The 24436-nt window shown below is 37.5% G+C and overlaps 2 protein-coding genes across 2 annotated transcripts; one reads left to right on the forward strand and one right to left on the reverse strand.

The window, feature by feature from the left end:
• Positions 1 to 4070: 4070 nt before the first annotated feature.
• LOC113506397 (protein FAM114A2) lies at positions 4071 to 10281 on the reverse strand. The gene is made up of 10 exons (XM_026889251.1): positions 9987 to 10281; positions 9089 to 9289; positions 8501 to 8692; positions 7967 to 8204; positions 7415 to 7666; positions 6924 to 7049; positions 6366 to 6507; positions 5249 to 5437; positions 4690 to 4813; positions 4071 to 4204 (listed from the first exon to the last, which is right to left on the reverse strand). Exons 1-10 carry the CDS (start codon positions 10158 to 10160, stop codon positions 4130 to 4132), a joined length of 1713 nt encoding a protein of 570 aa, XP_026745052.1. The 5' UTR covers positions 10161 to 10281; the 3' UTR covers positions 4071 to 4129.
• Positions 10282 to 12933: 2652 nt separating this feature from the next.
• On the forward strand, positions 12934 to 24430 carry LOC113506398 (protein WWC2-like). Its single transcript, XM_026889253.1, has 2 exons — positions 12934 to 13536; positions 23879 to 24430. Exons 1-2 carry the CDS (start codon positions 13409 to 13411, stop codon positions 23994 to 23996), a joined length of 246 nt encoding a protein of 81 aa, XP_026745054.1. The 5' UTR covers positions 12934 to 13408; the 3' UTR covers positions 23997 to 24430.
• The last annotated feature ends 6 nt before the right edge of the window (positions 24431 to 24436 follow it).

The following is a 24436-nucleotide window of genomic DNA, read 5'->3' on the forward strand; positions in this document are numbered from 1 at the left end:
GTAATCAATGGATCATTGCCCTGATGTTAGATTGTAATTGCCGAATGTTTTCGCACGTTTTCGGAAGTTTGTGTGTGATGTGACTACAGATCGGCTGGTTTCTTATTCCCTTTGTTATTTATGCGGGGAGATTGATTGCTGGTATCGTGAAAGGCGTGAAATTTATTGATTGATTTTATTTTATTTAACAGGAGCTTTTATATAGCTCCCTATGTTTAAATGAGTTAAACAGTAAGTAACTAATAAAATTTAAAGTATTATAACCAACTCTAAGATTCCTTGGGGCCTAACGCTCGAGTCTTTTACATTAAATAAATAAACTACAGATTTCAGGGGTATATAAGATTTGGTAGTATTATATTTTAAGCAAAGTTTTTAGGCAAAAACGCACCTAAATTGTTTACCTTAACCAATGGAGTATCACTTACTTAAGTATTCTTGTTTTGATTTCTTTTTCTGAAAACAAACAATTAAGTATTATTTTTTTGGACTTTTACTCTACATATGGCTTTGTTTTATAAGTGTCAACTAATAACATGAATTAGGAACTTCGAGATAATTTCGTTCATTGCCAAACTTTCCACAAAATGACAGCTTGGGACTTATAATTACCATCCTGGGGGTTTTTGTGGAGACCATATGGTCAGTTCCGGAGATTTAACGAAATTCTTTTGTCTGGCAAGTTTTGGGTTTAACGGGAGAAATTGTAACAAAGGAACGAGCAGTCAGGGAAATGATTATCAAATCATATCTGCTGGGAAAAGGCTAGGTCAATGATCTGCTGTTGCTTTCATATTGTAACTTTCTGATGTAGGATTATGATTGTCTTATGATAGAATTATAGGCGATGATGGCAGAAAGGTATTTTTTATAAAAGACTAACAGAAATTCATATTTTTCTGTGTATGTTCTTTCTTTTCAAATTGGCTGTGGCATGAAGTTCCAGATTGAATAGCAGCACCTGCCTTGAGTAATCGATGAAGACTTTTTTTCGAGACAGTATAAGTATATCTCTTTCCTCTTTGTTTTTCTTATTAATTCACTTTAAGTATCATCTATTTCTTCTTATAGGTACTCATGAATTAAAGGGCTTGCTTGTATTTTATTTACTGTTAAGCACCTTTTTAGTCAGAAGTCTCCTCGGAGAAGGGAGAGGGAAGTATCAGAACTCCTACTGACCAAACCTGTACCGCTGTGTATCGTCTTCCGCATTTAGTCGATAGGTGGCAGCACCGTAGTACTATTCAATATTCTGTGGCAATACATAGCAATTCATTACACATAATCCAAACCGATGGACATTTAAGGTACTTTATTTTATTTCTAATCATTATCTACTTAATACTTCTATGTACAACAACAGACACCTATTACAACTATATCTTACTCTTTCCTCCCTTTGCACTATAACAAACTGTCCATCAATCTTGAATACAAAACACAATGCTGGCACATTAAGAATTGGCGAGTGACGTAAAGTAACCCTTTGCATCTATTGTGATGAAGGGCAGATGCGCGCGAGTGTACCGGTTCTTGTGATCCCGCCTTTGTTGTGGGCATATAGTGGACGTGACGCGGTATTAAAGGGTGAATATTATTGATAGATTTGGTAGGGAAAGAGTTGTTAAGTTTAGTATAGATTAATGTGTGTTTTAAGGAGATTTGCTTATGGATAAATGCAGAAGTATTTTATTAATGTACTCGATTTTCCAACAAATGTCTGAATTTGGACCAGTCGTTTGAGAGTTGAATAGTAACATGCTTCTATAGATAAACAATCGCATTAATCGTATTTATTGTGAACTAAAAGTAGTGGTCAGAAGAAGCCATATATAGTGACTGATAATGAAATTTAAGCACTTAATCCACCTAATTACTACCGCATACCACAATAAGCTCGTGGCTAAGCTATAACCGCATAAGTGATTCGATCACAGGTTAAGCTATGCTTGACGCGGTTGGTCCGTAGATGGGTGACCATCTTTGTCATAACGAGTTCCTCCGTGTTTCGGAAGGCACGTTAAATTGTGGGTCCCGGCTGTTATCCCTACATCTTTGACAGTCGTTACAGGTAGTCAGAAGCTTGAAAAAGTCTGACAGCCAGTCTTACCAAGGGGTATCGTGTTGCCCAGGTAACTGGGTTAAGGAGGTCAGATAGGCAGTCGCTCCTTGTAAAACACTGGTGCTTAGCTGAAACCGGTTGGACTGGTAGCCGACCCCAACATAGTTGGGAAAAGGCTAGGCCAATGATACCACAATAAGCTCCATAATGGTTTTGCTTAGTGTAAAACCAACCTAGGTTTTTAGCTACTTAAATAGAAAAAAATGGAAGCATTTGATTATTAACAGGTAAATATTGATGTCGTATCCACTCTATTCTTTACAACTAAACGTTAGAAGTAACAGGTGTCCGTACAATGGCCGATATTCGCCATGATCCCTTATTATTATTTCGTAAATACTCTTGGGATAAAAGTACGCCCTTTATAGTTTAACTGACGGACTAACTGCGGGTTGTGTAGTAGGAATAAGGTTAGTTATGGTGGACTTTGTAATGTATTATCTGTTTTTAGATTTTTTATTGTTTTTTAATAATAACTCGTCTAGTGCGCGTCGGACTTGCGAAAATGATGGTTCCGTGGTAAAAAAATCACATCGCTTGGGTGACAATTATATTTGGTGGACAATTAGGTTTATTTTTCTTTTATGCTTTCCCTACCCAGAAAGGAACCCTGTTACTAGGGCACAAACAACAAATACCACAAAAAAAGATCTAGGTATATGGAATACTATGGAATAATTAGCATTGCGAGTCCGACTCGCACTTGACAAGTTTTTTATAATTCGCTTTGGTATGGTACTGGTCAACCACACTGCGCGAGCGCTTAAGATCGCTTGGGAGAAAGGAAAGGAAATATTAATTATATCTACTAAATACAAATTATCGCAGCGGGGGCATCGTATAAAATAAAACAAAATTATTAATAAAAAAAACATTTAATATTAAATGCATATTTATTTATATATTAGGCATATTCACAAATATAAAACATTAATAAAGTTACGAGAACATTCTTTACAAGCATATCCGAATCATGTTAGATAAACATTTAAATGACAATTTATTTTCTTAAGATATTAAAACTGTTTAAAATTAAGTCATCTTTAGGTCAAACTTTTTCATTCTGCAAAGTACCTACCTCTTTTAATAGGTATCAATATTAAAATAGGCTATTCATAGGCCTGTAGTACACAAAGCAAACCTTCAATCCTCGAATGCCGAAGACTGGCAAAGTCCAGCGGAATTTGGTAACAACATTCGGATCTATGCAGTGCCAGTTGTTTTAAGTGATATGTAGATATTGCTGATTTTTTTGTCTAGCCCACTGTGACTCGCAGTTGGGCAGAAACTTTACCCAAATTCTTCTACGATTCTCTATCCTGTTGACGACTCCCGATTGCATTCTAAGAAATTTAATATTTATGTTTGGTTCACGAACATTCAAGTCACGTGCTCAAAGACACCTAGCGTTCGTGGATTATAACCACCGACCCGGAAAAAATAAAATTTTACTGTAATCATTATGGGGTGAGAAAATGACGGTGAGTGATGGGTAGCTCAGTGCCCGATCAGGACCGGGCACGTGCTTGACGAAGCGGTCGTGTTCCACAGGCGACGAGAAGAGATGTCAGCAACATCTGTGGAGCCCATTAGGGCTGATGTCTGCCGGGGCAGGGGGATTGTGGCCCCGGTACACGAAGGGCAAAAGGAAGGATCATGGTTGGGTTTTAGTCAGTAAATGTCTGACACTCCCTTCAGCTCAACCCAAAACGGAAGGAGTCATCTGATAACGTCCGGTAAGGAAAAAGGGGTATGTAAAATAGACAATAGCCAATTCGAACACCCAAAAATTATAGAAATCGTTCCAGCTGTTTCGGAGGAGTATGATTAATAACATTGTGACACGAGATTTCCGTCTATATGTTTCTTATTAAGAACGTTCTAAAGCAAAGGTTTGTCCGGCCCTTACACTATATACATTTAAATCTAAATTTTTCAAACTGACGAATAAATTTTGAACATTTCAACATTTAATATAGAATATCACATAAATTGTAACTATTATTATTATACGGCGCCTATCTGTAGTATTGGTAGCGCCAACTGGAAAGCGTTTTGTATATATGTTGAACTGTTGCCAGCCTGAAAAATAGAAATTCATACAGCGTAAAAAAATGTTACTCGTCTTCAATTTAGAAATGAAAGTGATAGGTTACAATGACATTTTACCATTTTTTGCAAATTATATCTATGTATTTTTTTAGAAACAAATATTCAATAAGTAAACGACTGTTTTAATTTAGTAATCTTTAGTTTTGCTTTACATTTTTTAGACAAAAACCCCACCAAGATAACCTTTTTAAGCACCTAAACAAATGGAGTACAACTTTTGTATCTATTAATTAAAATTAGTTTAGACATTCAGCACTTATGCAAGAACAAACCAAGGTATATATATGCCTATGATTTTTCTTTGCTACAAAATTGTGTTTTATTGTTTAAATAGACTGTTCAATAGAGATCACGCCGTAATGTTTTCATTTAGTGTAAATGGCACGTGTAATGGCAATGTGATCAATTTTAGCAATAAATTAATGGTAAAAAAAATATATATTAACATTATTTACCTCTAAGAATATATTCGTGATGTACGTGTTGACTTGTTCTGTATTGTCTGAAGGTAAACCATTCAGTTTCTCTGTGAATAAAGTTGCAAGCTCGCTGATATGCTTAGTTAGCACCACTGTCATCCTGTAATAGATATAAATTCAGATTTAATATTGTTACAAGCTGTGTAGGTATAATAATATTCATATGTGTATAAAGGACTGCAATGAAATAACATGCACCGCTTCAATAATAAATCAACCTGGGATTTGAAAAGACGGCATTAATGACTTTCATCCTTATGTCGCGGGGTGTTTCACAAACATACAATTCACATGCACAATGACACCCAGACTTAGAACAAGCATTCGTGGATTGTCCTACGCGGGGATTGAACCCGCGACACGACGCGCACAGTGGATTTGGCGTGGTAACCTCAGACACTCGGCTATCCGTGCAATCAAAAATTGGCCTCAGCAACAGCCGATCTTCTAGTCTTAACTAACATGTGTACAGCCATGTGGTACTGTTTGACCGACGGAGCTTTATTTGCAGAGATTTAACATTAACCACACTTACTGTGTCAAAGCATCAGCCTCATCAGCTGTAGACCGCCTGGTCTTGACCAGCAACATTTCGGCGGCCTTGTGGTACTGTTCTACCGAAAGAGCGGTCGCCTGCGCGAGCCCCGACACCGCGCGCTTGTAGATACCCTTCACTGTAGTGTCGGGGCTACCCGATATGTAGGTTAGGATGTCGGTGTATTGTCTGGAATGGGAAATTAATAGTGTTATTGGGATAAACATGGCATCAGACAGACTTGATATAGATTGAATGCTAAAGGCGTTGGACTCGGTGTACAAATTAAAACAGGTTGATATTTTACAAAAGATAGTTATAGCCTGAATATGTAAAAATGAAATCTTATTATTCTATGAAAGCGTGGAACTAACAGAAAAAATGTACGGTCAGTGACAAAGCGAGACCTTGCTCCTTTACTTATCTAAGTAGCGTTTTGTTATTTCGAAAATAAGAAAAATTGGAAATGCTTGGATAGTATGGCCAACATCCCTATTGTATATTCAAGATGAAGAAGAACAGGAGCACTTAGTTTTCGTGTTGTCGTTCTTTGCAGGTGAACTATAGTGATCAATGAAAAAGACTGGATCCCGGCAGTGGGACGAAAATAGACTGTACATGTGATGATGAAAATACACCGTGATTCTTTAGTCGTCTTACAAAAGCAGCCCAGTTCATTTATCCAATGACTAGAACACGTTCATGATAAAAAATAGGTATTTATGAGATTTGAATAAATTTAAAATGCATTTTTTATTCAATATTATGATGCAATTCGTAGTTTTTTAGAAACACAGCTCTGTTGCGAGCGCGGTCCGACCCTTGTAAAAAGGGCGAGGGGCGCGGGCGGCGGCGTTTTTATAATTTTTAAGAGTATATTTCAGATTTCTCTTGTACAATTTTTCTTCGTACGGATTAGTTGATGATAAAAAAAGAATAATCGCGCCTAGGGGTATTTTACGTCGGATACGTGAACTGGGCTACTTTTGTAAGACGTTAAAAATCACCGTGTATACTTAGCTGAACCGATGTAAGCAGATGTTTGTCATTTTTAAATGCTCCGACTACAAACGAAGTTTACAAATGCACTCGTGTATAAAAGTCGTTGCGTACTTACTTGACTAAAGGCTGGAACTGTAACTTGAGGCCGAGGTCCTGCGTGGCGGTCTGCAGTCGCTCGTGGAAGGCGTCGGCTTTGGAGACTCCTTCGCTAGGCGGTTCATCATCGTCTTCCTCTTCTTCCGGCATTTCGCATAGCTCTGGTAATATTGGAATATTTTTGTAATAGTATGGATATTTGATGTATAGAAGACAACATACTAAAAATAATCCTGTAGCGGGTCTGCTGGTAGAGATTGCTTATGAAGAAAACAGCACCCAAGCACACCTTTTCTTTTGAGTTGTGTTTTTTTTTTACTATTTGTATGCACATTTAAATGAAAAAACAACATTTTTTGTAACATGCTACCTAAAATTACTGCCACTTATTAGTTACCACTTACTTAGACATCTTACAACTGGCTTAGTCTGTAGTCTATTCTATCATACTAAGCTTGTCAAATCCAACTTTTAATCCAATAACAGTTTCTTTAGAAATCTTATTTCTTTTATCCGTTGTCATACAAAGAGTATTGTATAGTTAGAAAGTGACCTTAGTATTGATAGGTTTATTTACCGGCAACTTGCTGCAGAGTTTCTTTGATGTCTTGCCGCTTGTCCGCGTCTACGCTGCGCATGCGCTCTTCTATACGCATACTGATCTGTTTAGACAACATCTCTAACGCTTCTAAGTGGACTAAACCTGGAAGTGAAAATATAACAAGTAGAAAGAGACAGAACAAAAAATAAAATTTAGGTTTAGAATTTTACAAGAAAGTAAATTAATTTAATGTCTGAATATAACTGACACAGTATACAAAGTTAACAAAGTATTTCTCGATTTGAAACATAAATAGAAGTACTTGACTGCTGACTGACTATTGACAAACACGAAAAGCAAAATTTAGAAAAATAATTCATATAAAAGTGAATGTTTATTTCATCAGACAAATAGATATCAAAAGTATTAAGTGCTTTTAATGCAAAGCATTAATGGCGTTTCATTGATAATTTATCAGCATATCACCTCTTTTCTTGAAATGTCTACTGCAACTAGCGAAGCCTCACCTTCAAAATCATCAAACAGATTCTCATAATGGACTTCCTTGGCCTCTCTCTTCTCCTCTCTGACCCTATCATCCTCATCAGCCTTGGCTTTGGCCTCTCTAAGGACTTGGGACAGGACTGGCTTGTCACCAGCACCCAGGCCAAGCAAAGCTCGCTTCTTGGCCAACCCAGGGTCACCGTCTTGGAGAACCTCCATAGTCTTCTTGCCTATCGTTTCTAAGGTATCCAGACCACCTGATATTACTTTGGTGCCTGGAATTTTATTGTTGTATGTTGATTTAGGTTCATTTCAATGAATTGTTAAGGTTTAAGGATTAAGAATAATGAAGTTGAAAATGCAAAGAAAAATTAGTACTTTGACGAAGTATCAACATACAGGGTCCTAACCGAAGTTTTAGTAATTATAAGTTTGACGAGAGAGACAGAATTTAATTATATACAAAATGTTTTCGTTTGTAGAATTTTACTAATTTTGTACTTAAACAGACCACCAATTTGTAGTGTAGTTGAATAAACTACTGAGTAGGTGACAATAAATATATGAATACATACCAGTGGTCTCCACAAACTTGGAGACACCAGAGAACAGGCTTCCAAAGGGGAAAGCGGCGTCACCAGCGTTAGCCCCTGCCTCAGGAGAACTGCCTTGTCTGCCTTGAAGTTTATCACCATCTTCAGCACTAATAGGTGCTGGTACTGGTGCTTTAGCCTCATTAGCCTTCACTGAACTCCTCGCCAGTTCCTCAGGATCAGGAGCACCAATACCTGTTTCTAGGACTGTTGATATACCCTGGAAATCAATAACTGGGTTATGGCCTATGGTAAAGGTTTCTTTAATTAAGACAAAGGATGGAGGTCCAAAAAGAAAAACGATAATTTTGATGATTTGAAAAAGGTTTTAAATAGGAATTAATATCATCAAAAGTAATCATCTTGTTAATTTTTGAGAAAACTAATTAACAAGTGTGTGACATAAACCAAACTTAATTTTAAGTGCAGAACCTTAAAAAATATCTAAGGACGGATTAATGAAAAAATCATACACTCTTTAAAAATCCTATCTGCGGTACGGCTTCAGACACTGACCTGAGAAACCTGGCTGGTGATATTACTGATGCCAGCTGTAGCGGTGCTGAGGAGCGAGTCCACACTCCAGCCCCATCCCCCCCACCCACCACTTGCACCAGTAGAGGCCGCCGCTAGTCTGTCTGTCACCTCCTTTATATTAGGGTCTGGTTGTGCTGACTGTTTGTTTTGTACAGGTTTTGGTGGTTCTGTCTGAATGCATGGAATTATAGGATTAGAAGAGAACAAGGACATTAGAATTATGCTTAGTTATTGTGTAATGTAACACTATGTGACAAAAATTATCCTCATTTGGGTTTTTCTCTCAGTTTTCTTCTTGTAAACAAATAATTATTACTCAATCCAGTTATGTGAAAGAATTAATAAAAAACCTATTTTGTAAAAGTGGTCATGATTCGTGGATACTTGAAACACAACAATATTTATCCTGAGAATGATCTATTGGAACAATTTTTTTTTTAAGTAGTGATGGTTCAGGAACAAAAGTATCCACTTCAAATAGAGACCTACAATCGCCTATAGGCTATTTAAAAACAGACCTATACTTTAGTTAGTTATCAGAGCCTGGTAAAGCCCAAGTATACTTACTCTTTGTGTACTAACTGTATCATCTTGACCCCAGTCATCAAACTCATCCCAGCAGGGAACCTGTGACTTTTGATCAGCCTTCACATTGGTTGGCTTTTGTTCAACTTCTTTTTTACTGTCCGTTACCTTGGCCTTTGTTGGCGGAGGTGCTATCGGTTCATTATCATCTATGTCGAAATCGTCCCATCCATCTGTTTCTTTCTGTAATAATATATAGGGATATTGAGAAGTAATGTGGATTTATAAAGAATGGGCTAATAGGTTACCACATGCAGAGAAGAGAGCCCTCCATCAATGCCTTCCCTTAATCTTCTACTCCATTATTTTTTCAGAATGACTATACTAATAAATTACCTTTATAAAATCAATGCTTCACCTAGCAATGATATTATAACCGTAACCAATTAACACAAGTTAGTGTTGTCAACTATAGAAAAAGTTAGAATGACTTAATTTAAATCTAACTGCAAATGATTCAAATACAGTTCATGTTCTAGTATATGATAATGAATTAATGTTAATAAATTTGTTGCTATCATGTCACTATGACTGTTGCAAGATGCTGGGGCAATGATAATTTATCTAAAAATGACACCAAAAAGATAATTTCATAAATATTAAAAATAGGAAATTTAGGACTACATAAGGCTGGATTATCCTTGAATAATAATTAAGTTTGCAGCTATATTAAAATCTAACTATTTATTCAAACATTTTTTTTTAAATTTAACAAGGTTAGTAAACAAGTATTTATTTTAAATTCAGTCAATGTCGAACACAGGAACGTTAGGTATGCATAATGAATTATGTATTCCGAATATAATTAGAAATATTTGGTAATATGCAATTATGTTACACAATTGTTACAAGTGTATAAGAGTAGACTTTCAGTACTTACTGCAATATTTTTCACAGCAGTGGCACTTGGTTTAGGTTCCTGAGGCTGTTGATCAGTTTCCAATGCGTTGTCACTGTAATTTGAGGACGACAATCGCTTTTTCCTCTCCTTTTTTTCAGGGCTTCCATGGCCCTCATCTGCGCTTTCAAAATCCTCACTATCGCTTGTATGCATCTTTATATCATGGAAATTACACACCACAAATTAAGTATAAAATCAGTGCAACTAATTAACAATAAAAGTAATATTACGACTACGTGTTTAATGTTGACAAAACTGCCAACAACTTACAACACATGACATTGACAGACAGATAATAAAAGTCACTTCGCGTTCCATACACCAAAATATCTTTTTATGGCTTGATATATTTCTGTTTCGGCCGGAAACAGTAGTATAGAGCAAGAAAAAGTATTTTGTTTCAGTTTAGTCCACACTGTTTAACTTAAAATCATTGTAACTTATTTCTATTGATCGACCGAATTTATAACATGTCGTTTTATTTAAAATAAAATAGCAACAAATTGATTAACACAATAAAATATAACGGAGATGTTTATATGGCTGAATGAATAAAAACCTGTGTGTCAGATTCTTAAAAAGTTTAAAAACAGAAAGAAAAATAAATTCGTTAAAATTTGTTTGTCGAATAAAAAGTTTCGCGTTAATTTTATTCTAGTGCCGAATTTTAGTTTTTGCTATAAACTTTGGTGAAAATTAACCAGTAGAGTTGCTATATTAGTTTTTGGCTTCGTAAGTACCTTAGAACTTATTGCTTATTCTTTTACCGTTGGTAGTTATGCTTATATCCGATATTTATCAAGAATACCTGTTTAATATCTTCCATGTGTTACATAACTCAAATAATTAAGGTATTAGCTGCTTTTAGATATAGTGATACCTATGCTGTTTTGTATTATCAAAGTAGATATCGGGTTTGAACAAATTAACCAAAGTAATAACAGTTGATAATAAAAAGTTTGAAGTCTCCGCGGATCGGCACATTCATCGATCAAGTGAGTCGGTACATTAGTTTTGTAATTTTTCTCTTTGGTATATCAAATGTTGTTATGTTTTGTATGGTACCTCAAATAGCAGTCAATAGTGCACTACTTAGGTACCTAGTGCATTGTCCAATGTTAAGTACACATAACGTAAAGCTGTAAATCCCATTCGAGAATACTTAATAATTTCTTTTGTTTTTACAAGACAGGATAGGGAAGACCCTTCTCCTTATACCTGCTACGTCTATAGCTTGTTAGTGTAACGGTTCTTTGTACGTCTTTAACTTGGTTAATCGTTGCACGTTAATTTTGGAAAAGCCAGATAGAACATACCTCTCCAGCAAAGAAACAGCTTCGCAAACTTCGTTCTCGCGGGGATCGAAATCGCAGCCGATAGACGAATTTCGAAATTGCGAAATTCGAACATATTCCGTAATAAACGAATATTACCTAGTTTTAAACATTAGCTTCAGTTTGTATCATGAATTTATAATGGAAATCAACACTTATTTGCTAGTTCCTTTATGCATTTAGTAATGTCACCGTACACGACGACTTTACTTTTGATCGGTGCGTCGAGTTCGTATTCAAACCTATGAAATAAAATTCTTTTCATTTTATTCATCTTGTCATTCAAGTCACATGCACAAAAACCCTCACACTTATAACAAGCCTTTATGGATTATAATACAAAAACTTGTCCTACGCGGGGATCGAACCCGCGACACGTCGCGCGCAGTGGGTTAGGCGTGGTGACCTTTAACACTCGGCTATCCGTGCCGTCATATCATATTGATGTTACCATTCTTTTGCGTTTTACTGTGCCTGTACTTAAGCTGTAATTCTACTATGGTTAGAATGTAAAACAAACAAGAATATCACATAAGTTCGATATTATTTTTCCAAAGAATTTAATGTTGATTGTATAAACTTCGGTATTGTTTCATTACCCAGAATGAAACAAATGTTAATTTAATATAGTTAATTAATACGTATTTTTCCAAAGAAATGTCATGTATTTCTGACCCAAGTATAACCGTTAACATATCATAACTTACATTGCCAATGTTTTGATTGATTCTTTAGGGGTCCCGATTAAAATCAACCAATCTAAAATTCCCCCTTCCCTAATATTGATGAATATTGGTATTATTTTATAAACACGTTGACGGGTGGGCTTAAAGTCAAAGCCCTGAAAACCTTCGACTTAAGTCTTCAAGACAAGCTTGCTATGTACAAACATCTATGACTTGAATCTTGTCACCGAAACACCAAAATCGATGTACTTAAATATCATAGCATTTTGTACAAAGAGCTTTACACAAACATATTTTAATAAAAAAATTACCGCCTGTTGCAGGGCAGTCTCTTTACAAAATAAACTTAGCACATAATAAGTAATTGAAGTTGCGCTTATGGCACTAGAATGTTCTATTTGTTTTCCTCGATGTGCGTACCTACAATCAATTATTTGAGACAGGCCTAATTATACAAATAATGTAGGTAAACTAACAAAAACATTTTACACAACAATCATTAGAAATTTTGTAAATAGTGATAAGAGAAAAAATCTTTTGTTATATTTTTTGCATAAAAGAAAGTACACAACCATGGCTATTGTTCATTAGATAAAGTCATTAAGACTAGTTATATAGAGTGGACTAAAACGGACTTAATTGTTTTAGTTGTGTTCATTAAAGACAGCAGACTGCAAGCTCGCTATTTAATGACACGATATTACCGTCAAAATAAGCTCGAAAACAGTCTACTAATAACTTTAATATAGAATCATAATTTGTTTATAATAGGTATGGCAACAATATTACTACAGCAACAGATAAACATACCTACTTATATAGGTACATATCAGTAATTTGTATGTATGCCCGTAAATATATACATACGCTGTGGAATGCGATCTATACGTATACACGGCCGTCTATACATATTTATACAGCGGAATCGTAAATAGATTGAATGGGTATGTACCTACCTACTTTTTGCTTACATTGCCAGTTCGTTTCACAGTCTCCGCACCGTACATAGCATCAGTCAGTCGGCACTAGTAGACCATGTAATGTAAACATTAGATGGTCGAGGAATGCATTTAGACAGTAGGTGCTGGTAGTGAATATTATCATGTGCGGTGATAACGTGGCTGCGAGTCGGCGGGGTTCAGTCAGCGACGCGGGGTCGCGTGGTGCGGTCGCGTGTATCGTTGCTATCGCTGGAGTGACGTACGGAACCGCTTCGTGTGTTCGCGTTCGCGTACGCGCCGCATTCCATCGTGGGGGCCCTTCGCCGCTATTGGCCGATCCCGCGTGACGTCACACCTCGTAATGAGGTATTCAACATGGCCGTGTAGCTAGTTCGCGAGTGTGCTTCGTTACTCGTTTGAATGGATTTAATCAGTGAAATATGCCAAGGAGACGAAACGGTGAGATACCCTTGCCCGACGGATGGGATTATGCGAGGGACTTTGACGGAAAACTGTATTTTATCGACCACAACAGTAGAAAAACGACGTGGATCGACCCGCGAGACAGGTAAGTTTTCCAAAGAGAAGTGTTAACCCGTAAGAGCCCCATGTCAAAACTTTACATTCCAATGCGATTTCTAACGTTTTCTGATTGAATTTGAGTGTTGTGAACAAAAATATCGGAAGTGCATATGAAATAGTTGTTTGTGATGAAGTTACAAGTGATAAAAGCAACTTTAAAATAGAATAAATCGTGAAAAACAAACTGTTCTGTCGCCGCGACACTGCTGCTCTCTAGCGGTAAGAATGCGCGTCAGCCTCGATTTCACACGACATTCCACAATTTAGTGACAACAAATGAGCTAAACACAAATTATGGTTATCATTTGTTATCCTTTGGAATGATATTTGTACTGTGGTCGCGTTTCGTATGGGATTGTATTTGGTGAGCGGAGCAGTCGGTTCGCGACTAATGAGGCCACGGAACTGGTTCATAGCAATGTTAGTGACTGAACTGGCGCAGAAATAATTCGATGAAGCGTTTATGTGTTAAGTATGAATGTGGCATGTTGTCTAGATGGTGGTGCGGTCGGTGGTTTCGTAAGGTGCGCGTGTGTGTATGGTGCCGATGCGTGGAGAACGCGGTGGGAGATGGAATGCAATGCATAGGCAAGTTGCGCGGTGTGAATGACAGGCCGTAGAATGCGGCCCGGGCCTGCGGCGATGGTCGCGCCTTTCTAAAGCGGCGCACTCCCCTCGCCCGCCGCCCGCCGTCCCCCACACCCCCCTTCACCACCTCACAAAGCTGCAGGTGCTGCACAACACATCCCTATTAAATACCGATCATGTCTCTAGCCGTATCTATTTACCATAGTTAAACCGACACCTGCACCATTGTTTTAAAAAGTTAACCTTAAAAACTGTACACCTGCACTTGAAAATGCATAGTTACAGTTAAAACCGGTCAATTATTACTTCTGTGATGCTAAACGGCGTAACAATTAGCAGTAGTGCTGTCTGTTCTATTAAGAAAATGAGATATCCTAAAAGGCTAACTGTCAGTGTCTAATGGCGTTGTATAACGGCCTTATAAGATTTGCCATAAAGTTTTCTATAACAAAAACACAGAATACCGTTAAATGTTCTTGATCACATTAAAGGCAGTTCCGATTGCAAATGATCTTACATCGAGAAGTTGCAATTGGCGATTCAGTGTAAACAGCACACATAATGATTGAAACAACAGAGGACGAACTTTTACAATTGTCGTTTTGTGTTTCATTTCAGACTTGAAACTGTGATTATGGTCAGTCAAGGGAATCTTGGTAATTCAATTTTATAACCGGCTTAAGTAAATACTCAGCAAGTATTGCATAAAATGCGAATGTGGATTAAATTGATTCAACTTAAGAAGGCACATGAAAATCTGGTCCCAGTACATTGACACCACAATAAAATTCGCCGCTGACACAGGAAACATAAAGTGGTATTTTTATTGAACCTTTTGGCAAACTGCATTCCATACGGTCGACTTTACAGTATGATATTTGAGCCGTGGTTACCAAGTTAGCAGACCAAAACATATGACGATGTTCTCTGTTTGTAGTCAAGCGTTATCAGACTCATACGTCCAACTTTTAGCGAGCAAATCAACCACTCTAAAGATTATTGTTAAAACCGTTGAAACTAAATTAGCTGTGAATAAAGCTAAATTGTAGATTTACTCACCTACTTTGCGCATTGTTTTGAAAATAAAGCTAACTGGATAGGAATAGAGAAACGACAGTCAAAATTGACCTAGAATTTAGTGTGGAGCGGAGGTTCCGCGGATGTCACTCCACCGTCGACATCTACTTGTGCGAAAGGCGCACACAATAAACCGAGCCACTAAGCCAATTTATTAATGCTAAAAATAACCCGGCCACGTCTCGGGCGCATACGACGCTATTAACCTTATACGGAACCTAAACGTTGTACTATGAAAAATGTGCCCCCACGTCACTGCTTCTGGCAGAATGCAATTATTTACCTACCACAAGAATGTTGTCTACTCAGTAGACCTGGTTTTTTATATGCAGATGTAATCGTCTCATTTTGACGACGACAGATCGCCATTTGTGACAGAAATATTTGCCCTTGGATTTCGATAGATTAATTATTTAAAAGTGTACAATTCTGAATTAACAAGATAATATCTCGATGGTGTCGTTGGATACTGAGGATATTTACAGTAATAAGTGGCTTCTCAAATGCTTCTGTAACAAGACATTGCGTGCGAATGAGTATTTTGCGGTTTTCGCAGATCTCTCAAGACAAGTGTGATACGTAACTAGATGAGGGGCGTAAATGGTTATGGAAAAAACTAAACTACATAGAAGCATTCGACAGCTACGCATTGTGAACAGAGGAAAACCTATTCATTGTGTCGTTAAGCAAGGAAGCGGCGAAGACAATGATAGCGTCGATTAACAAGCGAATGGGAACTTATACCTGTGTTCGCCAGTGTTTATTACTTTAATTGTATCGGTTGAATGCAGTTTCACTAAGCCGGTACATTGTTCTGTTGCATACCAGAGTGTTGCGTTCAGTTGATCGTTAATGCATAATTCTATGTTGCGAGTGAAATCTGCGTTCAGTGTCTATGCGTACTCGACTAGGTGCAGTGCAAATTGTATGTGGGAAATACAAGGATGCTCGCTTTGGAATGTTTCAATACAATCTGCATGTCTGCGGTCGAGTAGCTGGTGGCGTGATCGCTAATTTAACAATGTAATTCTTCCTTTAACACTCAAATTTGTTTAAGAACCAATCATGTTAGTCCATTTAATATAGCTATCGTTCTTGGAAAGTTTACCGCGAAACGTGAATAATCGAATCAAATAGCCGAGCAGTTTTTCTGAACGCATACATTTGAGTATAAAATCGATCGTGTTTAACGAAGGTATCTTCACAAGATTGTGTAACCCAAGTATGTGCTTCCCACGCACTGCACAAGTTCTGAGCTCCCTCATGCGTAACGTTAAAGGGGCTGGGCATTTTACAACGTTGCTTGACTTTAATCGACTGCGTTTTAAATAGAATTACTTGTACCTTCTATGACCCGTTTAAAATATATTTGATGAGGTGTTCTGCTAGATTTGTCTTGAAGGAAGATTTTCAAAACATTGTAGGAGTGTTTCGCAGGGTGCGGCGCGTGGCGGCGAACGGACGCGAAATAGCGTACAACATTGTTTATTCTACGCATTCCTCTCAGATAAATATGTCCTTGGCGATTTTATACACCCAGACGCGCGTCGACTCGCCCGCTGCCGACACCGGCTACACTGCAGATTTATTTTGATTCTAACAACTACTAAGACGAATGATCATTTAAAAAGTTTAGATCTCAGTGCGATTAACAAATGTAGAGTCGTTTTTAAATATTACTCATTACACAACACCTGACCTACAACTATCGACACCGATATTATTCAATATGTTGTAGAATATGACGTTTAAAGGCGGATTGAAAACCTTTACGTTATCGTAGTAATAATGAAAATGTGTTTAAAATCACGCATGTTTAAAAGTTATCTATGTGAGTATGCGATAAAGCCGTACTGCTCTCGTTTCTAATCAAAATTGGCATTCCATTCTTATCTTTATGCCGTCATAAAGCAGTTGTTTACCTACTTGTAACGACTATTTCATTGTTATGCACATCTATTTTAGTTCTTCATATCTAGACAACGTTACACCTTTTATTTAGGCTCTTTACAAGGTTTTGATCTAAAAGTGTATATAGAACCCGGCCCATAACTTCATGAAGTATGAAGTTGGTATAAGCAATGATAAACTTGCAAAATATGGTGTGTCGACATAGCGGGCCTCAGAATGGTCGGATGGAATTTCTGCGTGTTTGTCCCCCCATATAGGGAGTGATAAATTGACGATAGTCGTCGCTCATAAAATTGTATAACTATTTGCTTGATTTGCATAAGAGTGTTTGATTAGCCATCGGAGGACGCCCAGACGTCGCGTCGTCGGCTTAAGAATGTTGCCTATTTAATATTTCCTCTATAAATGTTTGGGACGATTTAATGTCCACAGTAAAACGTACGATTCCAATCCGTCGGATGATGGAACGAAACCGATACTTTACCGCTATTCGACTTAAAAACGTCCAATAAAAATTAATATCGTTATTTACTAGCTTATTCATTAAAGAAAGTTCTTTTTTTATGGGAAAGTAATTAACGACGCACTTAATAAGTTGAACACGAGTAATATTTTGGAGATTATTTTACAGTTGATATAGTTCTTTGAATACTATTAGGTTACAAAGATGATGCAGTTTTCTGTGGATCTTTAAAAAAGCTTTAATCAAAAATTCACTACACGATCGAAAGTAAACAATTATTGTCGACTGCTTTCATTTGATTTCGTAATATTATTTTATGAATTGCGAGCCTTATTATTTCGTATATTACTAATGTTAATACCGTGAATGGCTTAATTTTTAGATGTCCATAAATAGAGGCACAGTGGGGCGAACTGGCACAAATCCTTGATTTTGAATAAATTGTTGACGACCCGCCATTTGGGCGTGGGCGAAATATGCGACAACAGGCTATAATAAACAATTTTCTCATTCCAATATGTACCTTGTTTCTTAGCGATACTAAGCTATTTGGGTTTGCGAATTTGCAAACGATTGTGAGCGGTTTGGTATGCGAAAACACCTGTATTTAATAGCGTTTAGGTGATAGAGTTCTGTTTGCGTCGGTGAATTGTGTTTACAGTTTTTTACTTTCGGTATGTTGTTCTGTTTTGTTTTTTCCTTGATCTTACTAATATTTTATTCTGTGCGGATTGTATTCTTAAGTATTTGGTCGGTTTTAAGGTTCGAGTTAAATCTTTTACTATTGCTTACTTGAATACTCCTTTAACACTAAAACCCATGTGGCTATTTCTCTCAAGCTTTACATTCCCACACTGTTATACCGTTTTACATAAACAGAAGCAAGCAACACGTTTTCTCGCAATATCTTAGTATTTCCAATGAAATTGGCAACAGTGTATCGGATTAAAAATCGCAAATATTTTCCCGACCCCATTCCACGCGGTCGATCATTCACGAAACAATGGAGCGAGGAATTTTGTTCCTCAACAAACATTCGCAGAAGCCCGGCGCCTCCCATTCATTGGCGATGCGTCCGCGCACATTGATATCTGCTTGTTTGGCCTCTGTTTAATCCATACTTTCCGGTCTTGACACCGCTCTAATAACAACGATATGTGAATGGAGCCGCTTTGGTGCCATTCCTACCTAATGTTTGACTTTCTACCGCTGGGAAAGTATCATTTGTGCAGTCGTGAAGTTGCCGGCAAACATCGTTACAAGCCATTAGCAACATTTCTGCCATACTTCGAGGGCGGTATTCGAAGTTGCAACGAGCAACTGCTTGTGATTGCTTTTCTACATTCTGTAACTATTGCATATTTGCATAATGAGAAGATTTGAATGCCACAGATATCGTTAAAATTGTTGAATGTGTGTGTTTTCTCAAGATGTTAGACGTACCCTTGTGTTTTATGTATGTAAATCTTAAAACCGGTCAGTCGATCCAATGAATGGACAGTTTTTATATCATTCGCTTAATTAATTAGTATGCATCGTTAAGAATAACACAAATACAATAATAAATTACGATGCTCATAAAGTTTGGTTCCTGCGAATTAGAGTACTGCCTGATTTACTATCCACAATTTTTACTACGTCGTGTCTGAATTTTACTGTGATTTATAGCATTAAATCTCCTTCATCAAAACGTAAGTACTTATTACTAAACATGGAACAGAATGGGAGTGACCAAAATGCAATATCAATTAGAAATTCCTGAGACTTGGCGATATTATACGCGGCGGCCGACAATTCGTCATTCTGTATAGACATTATTTAGACTAGGTATCGTATTATCGAATGTTTGTGAGCGAAGTCGTGATACTTATGATATTGTGTCGCACGCGCCGCCTGCCGGCGTGACGAAGGCGGCTGGTATGCGGCGTGATTCAAACGGAAACCCTATATATTCAGTGTTTATGCAACTCGCTGTCCGTCCGTCCGTCACTTCTACAGACAGCATGCAACATTGAATTGTATAAATTACGCTCGATCGATGTGTGCGAGTTTATTTTGACTAGGTACTTCAGATTCTTCCCATGAATTAATTTTAAATCTAATGGACATTCGCCTGTATTTCCTAAGGCAAAATATGCTTTATGAATCTCGCAATGCATTTAAATAAAAAGAAGGATTTCGAGTTTTTAAACACAGTTAGTGTCGAGAGATCTTTATTATTCAGATCTGAGCACTTAATGTGTGTGTATATTCTCAAGTCTCAAGACGAGCATGAGACCTTGGTGAGAATGACGTGACGTGCGTTTCAACAACACAGTTCACACTAGGCGTTGGAATGTCGTTTGTCAATGATCGAATAACGCGTGACGTCATAGCGTCACATTAGCTCGCTGCGTTTACCACCAATACATAATTACCACTTTCGACCGATTGCCGTAGCAATTTGGTGGATAAATTTGGTGATTGGTCGTGACGCAAGACGCGAACAATGTTTATATGTGTGGTTACTTTAATACATGGTTCGGTTCGGACACCAAATTTTAAATTCACGCATTGGATCATCCGGTCGGCATGCTTCGACGAATCCATTGCAAGTTGTGTTTAATTCGATTATAACGTTGTTTGAATGTGTCAGCGGTGCGGAATGCGAGAGGAAATCACGTTGACCCTAACACGATTCCTTTTTCGGGCATCGGGAGGTCTGTAATCTTCCTGTGTTTGAACAACGCATGATACTTTATTCAAATAAGTACTTACATAGGTTTGTACATGACATCACGCCTCAGGAATTAACTTATAACTTTGTAAGGAACAGGTTATTCACCTAACATAATTATCCTTAACCGTGTCTACTGACACAGTTTCTTATGACAGATTATCTTACAAACTAAAATCTAAGTAGGGCAATGCCCTCTTGGTGTAAAGGAGTAAAAAAATCGAGATTGTTCCGAAGCCTAAGGAATGTGCATTAAACGGGCCATCCGGATTAAAATATTTCCCTGGCGGTATTTATAGAGCATTAGTAGGTGTGCGTGTTCGTCTGTCGGTCGGTCGATATGTGTGAGACAGCATGGCACCGCCTCCCACCAGACGTGCTCCAAGTTTGTCGTAATCCAGGATTTGGTCATTGGACTTTCGAAATGACACTTGGATAACGCGTGACTTATAGTCTAACCATTTTAATTTACGGTAAGCTTCTCGATTGTTGGATGTGTTTGAAGGACATTAAAATGTTTTTGCTGATAATATATATTCAAAGTGAATTTTGACATTGATAATGAAGACTCGTGAGAGTTTATCACACCTGTGGTGGCGGTGAAATCTGTAGGGGTATCAAGCTAAATAGTCCAAAGCGGGCAGCAACCTTCATATTTCTATTTGCAGCTGTTGAACGGCGGTACATTGGCCTTCTCCCGCGCTATTTTCCAATGAGACTGATGCACTGGCATATCGCACGGCATAGCTCGCGAATTTATTCGCATCGATTACGCGATACAGTTGTTTGTAAACTGAACTCAATTCTTTTGAATTAAACGTTAAAACTTGTACGGAGAGTAAGGTAAAGGAGAACAAATTATATAATTGTGAGTCGAGCGTGATTGCAAAAAGCCAATGTTTTCTGATTCATAACATAACGTACCGTTGTTTATATTTAAGACATTAGTTTGTCGTATACTGTGCCGTAATGTATTAAATTGAGAATTTAAATGGAGTGAATTAAAAATATTTTCCAAATGGATCAATTCAACACAAAAATTTTAATGTTTCCAGTAACGGCAATGTTTGGAATGATGAAGGTTGCTTAGCAACTTACGATGGAGATTAAATCACATTCATTTAAAAAATATTTAAAACAATGCAAAACTTTAGTGTCAAAATAAGTATAAGAAATGCTAATGCATTACTCAGCTTCTTTTCAAATGCACATGAATCTGTTTTAAAAGATCCATGTCAGATTTCATTACGCTCAAAAGCAGTCTTTCAAATTCCGACAGTGTATCATAGATGGCGTTGTACTTAAAATCGTTAAAATACATCGCCATACTATACTACATTATATTCATTATCATCGAGTTCAGAACGTCTGTTTTGCAGAAAAGTGCTAGTCATATTAGGAATTCCATTCTTAGATATGAAGTGTTAAAATCTTATCTAAAAAGATTGCATTAACACTTCCATTTGTATCGACTTACGGAACGCAACAATAAGTTTATAACTATCCCTGATAAGTATTTTCTATTATTATCTGAGGAATGTGACCTTCCCTAACTCCAAAAGAATGCTCAATTGTTATTTTTTGCGTTTGAATGTGTTTCATGGTGGTTACAACAAGTTGGAAATCAGTTGAATATTTGTCTAATGTTATAGCACCGATAATTCTGTCACAATGGTATTTGATTAGAGTCGGAGTTTCGTTTACGTGGGCGCGCGCCTATGTGTGTGTGAAAGTATGCCGGGTGTGTGCGGCTAGGGATTCCGTGACACGGGTCACCGTTTCCGAGAACTCGACTCGTCTTGACGTCCCGCTGACAGGACTGGTTTTGCCGTTCTCCCATAACGCAGCAACATTGTTTCTCTATTTGTCTCGCTCACTTTTACTACTTTCGTATCTTCTTCTTGCTCCCACACCGATGCATTGGATGCGCACACGCACGCGCCCTCTATCCCCTCACCTCGATAAGAGTGATCGTGTTTTGAAATGGACGCCGCATTCGGTAGCCGTGCGGAAGGAGTAACGAATTCCCATTGAAGATTTACCCCGCTCGACTTTGTTTCAATAAAATGTTTTAACAAAATGAAAAACCTTGTACGATATTTTTGTATTTTAACAAGGCACATCTTTAATCAAATATTTAATCATTGATAGATCTAACAATACTGCGATGATAATAGTTAAATTGTTTTTAAGGTTTCTATTATAATTGCATGTGATTTTAACCTTACATGAAGTTATACGCACTCATTAAACAGCCTTTACTTGATTGCTTACTGTAAAACAACCAGCAAACGGTAAAACAGAATCACGCGAACATCGAAAACGTCGATTTCAAAAGTTGCACGTACACCGAACTGGACATAAACGTGGCCAATTAACCGAAGAATCTTATTTAATAACCGACTACCGTATAAACGCCATATTAAAAGTCACGAAAACCGTTAAGTGGGATGCGTATGAGACGCGGCGTTCGTTCGATTTCGTCACCATCGGAAATGCGAGTGTGTCCGCTTTTTGTTGGTGGACTGGTCGTACGTGAATCATGATCGAAATTGAAGCAGCAGTGATCAGGTCGCTGGCGCCAGCGCACCACGCCCTGCGTGCGCCAGCTCCCGGCACCCGCATCGCCCATCATTAATTATTCTCATGCCACAACCTGCCTGTATTATCTACACGCCTAGGCACAACTTGTATCTAGAAACTTGCACCTGTTTTTTGTTCTATACTATGTATTATCTATAATTTCATCGCGCTTGTAATATTATATTTTGAAACAGAAAATCGATGTTAAACTTTGAGATTTTGTCATCCTTTATATCAAGAATAATCAAGATTAAAGCGTAACCTAATTACCTAATTCGAAATGATGTGATTGACCATTGAGGTGCTATTTTGACAGTTAAATCCAATGATATTGACCGCGTCCTCTTGATCCCGTGAATTATAAATTGATTGAAGGTTGAACGATTTAAAAGGTCGTTTTATATTTATTTTTGTTCCGTTAATGTTAGAGACATAAGGTATTGACGTTATACTTTGGTAAGACATAACAAAATTGGTTGAATTAATGGAGGTCAGTTGAATGTTTATACACCAGAGAAAATACCAAGCCGATCCAACTAGTTCACGTTACCGAATGGGCAGCCAAATTATCCAGTCGAAAGATTCGAAATAATAACTGGAGCTTATTATTATTTTGCTTTAATGATAGTTATAGAAGCGGAGTAATAGGCTCGCCCCTGTTCGTGGGAAGAACCGAGGTTGACGTAAGACCTATGGGAACTTTTTTTAGTTCGGCTCTGCCTCGACTTTGATGAAGAAAAAGATTTTTAGTTTTGTAATAGAGTTGCTTCAAAGGTACATTTTGAAATGAACCATATTTTTTAAAACGCTGAGCTTGTATTGAATGATTCTTGAGTATAAAAAAGGGAGTGTCAAAAAATATTTTGTTCACAAATTGTTTTCCGCGAACGATAAACATCTGTCCTAATTTTCTAAGAAGTAATTTCCTTAAGTTCCAGTACCCTTCTAAAAAGGTTTCCTAGACTCAACAAAAAACCTCCATTGTTCCAGATATACTAAGCCACAAACGTTCGCGGACTGCATCGGCAATGAGCTGCCTCTTGGATGGGAGGAGGCCTACGATCCACAGATTGGACGTTATTACATCAATCATGTCAATCGTAAGTAACACCATTCTGTTTATTCCGGACTTTATCAAAAACACAACGATTCCTGGTATTCCACGAATCACGCTTTACTGTTTGCTAAAATGTTATCCTTACATTGTTTACGAAACGATCTACAGTCACGTTTCCAAGATATCAATACAGAACAAGGTGTAAAATAAATAACAGCATTTACATCTAGAAAGCTGAGATTTTTGATCTGAAAGTTTACTTATATCAAGATTAGCATACCAAGTAGCGAAATACTGGGTCTGTAATAACAATGCAATAATTCATTTTGGCACAATGAATTGTTTGTACCGGTTACAACAGGCTAACTCTTATTTATTATCCCCGGGATTATTCAGTATGTCGGGTGAAAAATGTACTACGCGGGGGGCTTATGAAGTACCACGGTGCTTTAGTTATTCCCTATGAATTATTGAACAGCTTGATTCATGTC

The sequence above is a fragment of the Trichoplusia ni genome (assembly GCF_003590095.1).
Source record: "Trichoplusia ni isolate ovarian cell line Hi5 chromosome 13 unlocalized genomic scaffold, tn1 tig00002271_group12, whole genome shotgun sequence".
NCBI classification, from domain to species: Eukaryota; Metazoa; Arthropoda; class Insecta; order Lepidoptera; family Noctuidae; genus Trichoplusia; species Trichoplusia ni.